Here is a 3,756-nt window from a genome sequence, read left to right as displayed (position 1 = left end):
TCCCGAGTGCTGGGATTAAAGGCGTGCGCCACCATCGCCTGGCTTGATTTTCATTTTTCAAGACAGGGTTTCTCTTTGTTGCCATGGCTGTTCTGGTGCTTACTCTGAGGACCGGGCTAGCCCCAAACTCAGAGATATCCCACTGCTTCTGCCTCCGAAGTGCTGGGATTAAAGGCATGCACTACCACATGCCTTTAATAGATAAAATAGCTTTTCTTTTTAAGCACAAGTATTAGAGAGAGCTGTCCAGAGATGAGGTACCCTATTAGTTGTGGGCATCTCTAAAAGGGTGTCACTCTTTCTCCTATTTTTCAGTCCGTTTTTTGTTACCAAAAGTGTTTTATTTATGTACAGAAACTTGACCTTTTTTTGTGTCAGATAGAGCAGCAACAGGGTACTTGCCTAACATACCTGAGTCCTAGATTCAATCTATTGCACCATAAAAAGCAGGCATACAACCTTTTTAAAGCTATTTTATGCATGTGGAGGTACTGTGTGGGTACTGAAAATCGAATCCAGGTCCTATGAAATAGTAACCAGTATTCTTAACCACTGAGACAACCCTCCTACTCCTAATAAATAATTTAAAAAATAAAAGAGAGATCTGTCCTTTTGGTGAGATGAGAATATAGGGAGGGCTTGCCTAACATATCTGAGACTCTTGGTTTGATTCCCAGGATAGCAAAGAAACAAAACAGCAAAACAGCACCACCTATTTCTGAATACATGTGTTACCTACTGAGAGACTTGATCTACAAGGTTTCTTTGCCTAAAGTATCAATGTGCTATATAATGTTTAAGGCATGTTTTTCTTTCTTATAATCAAACTTCAAACTTACCTTTAATAGTTCCTACCACTCCTCTACTAAACAAATCATCTTGTTTGCCTAGTGCACATTGTCTAGTTCATAAGCCCCTCATTTGTCCAGATCCAGTTGGCATGTGTCATCTTCCTTAAGTGCCTTTCAGTTTTGGAGATAATCTGTTCCTGTTTGTGTTTTATCCGTTGTATTTCTGGAGTACATATCCACTGTTGCCACATACATGACTGTTCTCCTCAGTCCTCTAAAGTTTCTATGTTCTTTCCCATGATCAAGGCCACCTCTGTACCGTTAAGACAAGTCTAGTTACATGGGTATCAAGTTTTGCTTAAGGAAACAGATCTCAACCAAGAGGTCAGCAGGTCACCTTGAAAATGGTGATAGGGGCTGGAGAGATGGCTCAGAGGTTAAGAGCATTGCCTGCTCTTCCAAAGGTCCTGAGTTCAATTCCCAGCAACCACATGGTGGCTCACAACCATCTGTAATGAGGTCTGGTGCCCTCTTCTGGCCTGCAGGCATATATATACACAGACAGAATATTGTATACATAATAAATAAATAAATATTTAAAAAAAAAAAAAGAAAATGGTGATAGAAGTCTGTTTCTCTTATACTGATCATAACCTATCTGTTTCTCTTATAGTGATCGTAACCCTGTTGATAAAGAAGATACTGACACTAATAACAAAGGAGGCTGTAACCAGCAGGCCACTAGCTGGAGGAAAGGGGCAGGTCTGGGATATAGCCATCCTGGATTGGGTTCATCAGAGGAGGTGAGATGAATTCTTTATTCCTGGGAGTTATATGAACATAGAATATACTTAACTTTTACTATCTGGCCATAAAACACATGCACAAAATAGAGGTCAAAATTTCTAGAAATCAGTCCTCCTTCTACCATGTAGGGATCAAACGATCAAACACAGGTTGTCAGGTTTTGTAGCATGTACCCTTCCAATTCACCATCCCTTCCCCTCGATCCTGTGTTACAATTTGTTGTGTTGAGTGCTTGGTGATTTCCCTGACAGTGAAAAGGTGGCAGAGAAGTTAGAATAAAGTTTATCATACTCTTATATAAAGAATATGCAATGAGAGGGCTGGAGAGATGGCTCAGAGGTTAAGAGCACTGCCTACTCTTCCAAAGGTCCTGAGTTCAATTCCCGGCAACCACATGGTGGCTCACAGCCATCTATAATGGGGTCTGGTGCCCTCTTCTGGACTGCAGGCATACACACAGTCAGAATATTATATAAATAAATAAATAAAAATATTTTTTTAAAAAAAAGAATATGCATTGAGGACAGTATGGGAGCCAGGCATCTTGAAACTAAAGTATCATTTGATTAAAGAACAAGGAGGGCTGTGGCTGTGGCTTAGGAGTAGAGCACTCATTTCTAAAGCCTGAGGCTCTAGGTTCAATCCTCAGTATGGACACTTTAAAAAAAAAAAGGCTTGGGGCCTTAGGAGCACACAGGAACTAAAAGAGCCAGGAAGCCAGTAATCAAAGATTAGAGACCCCTGTCTATGAGAGGGATTGTCAGCCAGAGGTCTTTGATAGCTAAGATAGGGGGATTAGGAAGTTAGAACTTAGTCTTAGTTCCCTGGAAGGACATAGCTCCTTATTTTTCAGGAAGAGCCCCTGAAAAAGTAATCAGGAAATATTGCCCATTTGGGTAGGTTTGGGTCTCTGAGATTGCCAACCTTTAAAAACTGACTCATTTTATTCCTCTTAAAACTTGTCTGATATTGAAGCCTTTATTTGAAGTCATGGCATTGTGTTCCTCCTTATCCAAAGATCTCACTTCATTCTTTGTTCTTCAGACTGAAGGAAGGATGAGGGGACCTGGTGGTGGCGCCCCAGGAAGAACCAGCAAGAGACAGTCCAATGAAACTTACCGAGATGCTGTTCGAAGAGTTATGTTTGCTCGATATAAAGAACTCGATTAAGAGTGGAGACACCCCACAAGGACACAACCTCTTTCTTGTTTTGTTTGTCCATCTCTCCTTTTGTTTTGTTACTGTTCTTGCTGCTAGAACTTTTTTAAATAAACTTTTTTTCAATGTGAATGATCTATGTTCATTTTTTTTTTTCTTTCCACAATGGATAAAGAGTAGAGCTAATGGTAAGAAGTAGAAAAGGGCTCCATGTGGGCACATCTGAGTTGATGAAATGGTCGGCTAATGCTGTGGTGAGCTGGGGAACACTGCCTGCTTTCTGAGTAAGAGAATGAACGTAGCTAATGTGAATGTGCCTTATCTAATCAGTGAGAAGAGCCTTTTCTTTTTTCTCTCTCTTTCTCTCGTGATATTTTGTTTGTGATCTAACAAAAAGCTTGCTTAAAGATAGAATGCAGAGCTAAGCCAATTTATCTTATATATCCCCCTTTTTCTTTTCAGAGTAGATTCAATAATCTACCCTTATGACCTAGCATATCTATATAATGTGGTCATATTTTGTTAGTGCTCTAACAAATAAAGTTTACTTGAAGATCAGACTGCAGAGCTAAGCCCCTAGTTAGCCATAGCAGCCCGGCAATGGTAGCACACACCTCTAATCCCAGCACTCAGAAAGCAGAGGCAGAAGAATCTCTGTGAGTTCAAGACCACTTTGGGCTACTCGAGATTGAATCATTCTAAAAGAGGAACAGAGCCAAGCAGTGGTGGCTCACCTTTAATTCCAGCACTAGGAAGGTGGAGACAGGAAGGGATATGACTAAACAGAGAGGAATATGAGGCAGGAGGGAACATAGATCAACTTGCCTCTGTCTCCTGAGTGCTGGGATTAAAAGCATGCACCACCACCACCCTGTTTGTTTGTTTTTGTTTTTGTTTTTTTTGTTGTTGTTTTTTCGAGACAGGGTTTCTCTGTGGCTTTAGAGCCTGTCCTGGCACTAGCTCTGTAGACCAGGCTGGTCTCGAACTCACAGAGATCCGC

At 40.9% G+C, this 3,756-nt stretch overlaps 1 protein-coding gene across 4 annotated transcripts in view; it reads left to right on the top strand.

Moving 5' to 3' along the window:
• The window catches only part of Rbm6 (RNA binding motif protein 6), a 121,937-nt gene extending 119,085 nt beyond the window's left edge, over positions 1 to 2,852 (top strand). For all 4 annotated transcript variants that reach the window (XM_005347868.2, XM_005347869.2, XM_013346601.2 and 1 more), the window contains 2 exons: positions 1,465 to 1,594; positions 2,643 to 2,852. In XM_005347868.2, coding sequence (XP_005347925.1) covers positions 1,465 to 1,594; positions 2,643 to 2,768 — 256 coding nt within the window. In that variant the 3' untranslated portion in view covers positions 2,769 to 2,852. The remainder of the gene's footprint in view (positions 1 to 1,464; positions 1,595 to 2,642) is intronic.
• Positions 2,853 to 3,756: the final 904 nt, after the last annotated feature.

The sequence above is a fragment of the Microtus ochrogaster genome, chromosome 5 (genome assembly GCF_000317375.1).
Source record: "Microtus ochrogaster isolate Prairie Vole_2 chromosome 5, MicOch1.0, whole genome shotgun sequence".
NCBI classification, from domain to species: Eukaryota; Metazoa; Chordata; class Mammalia; order Rodentia; family Cricetidae; genus Microtus; species Microtus ochrogaster.
The sequence above is the reverse complement of the archived record's forward strand: the minus strand, read 5'-3'. Positions and strand labels throughout refer to the sequence as shown.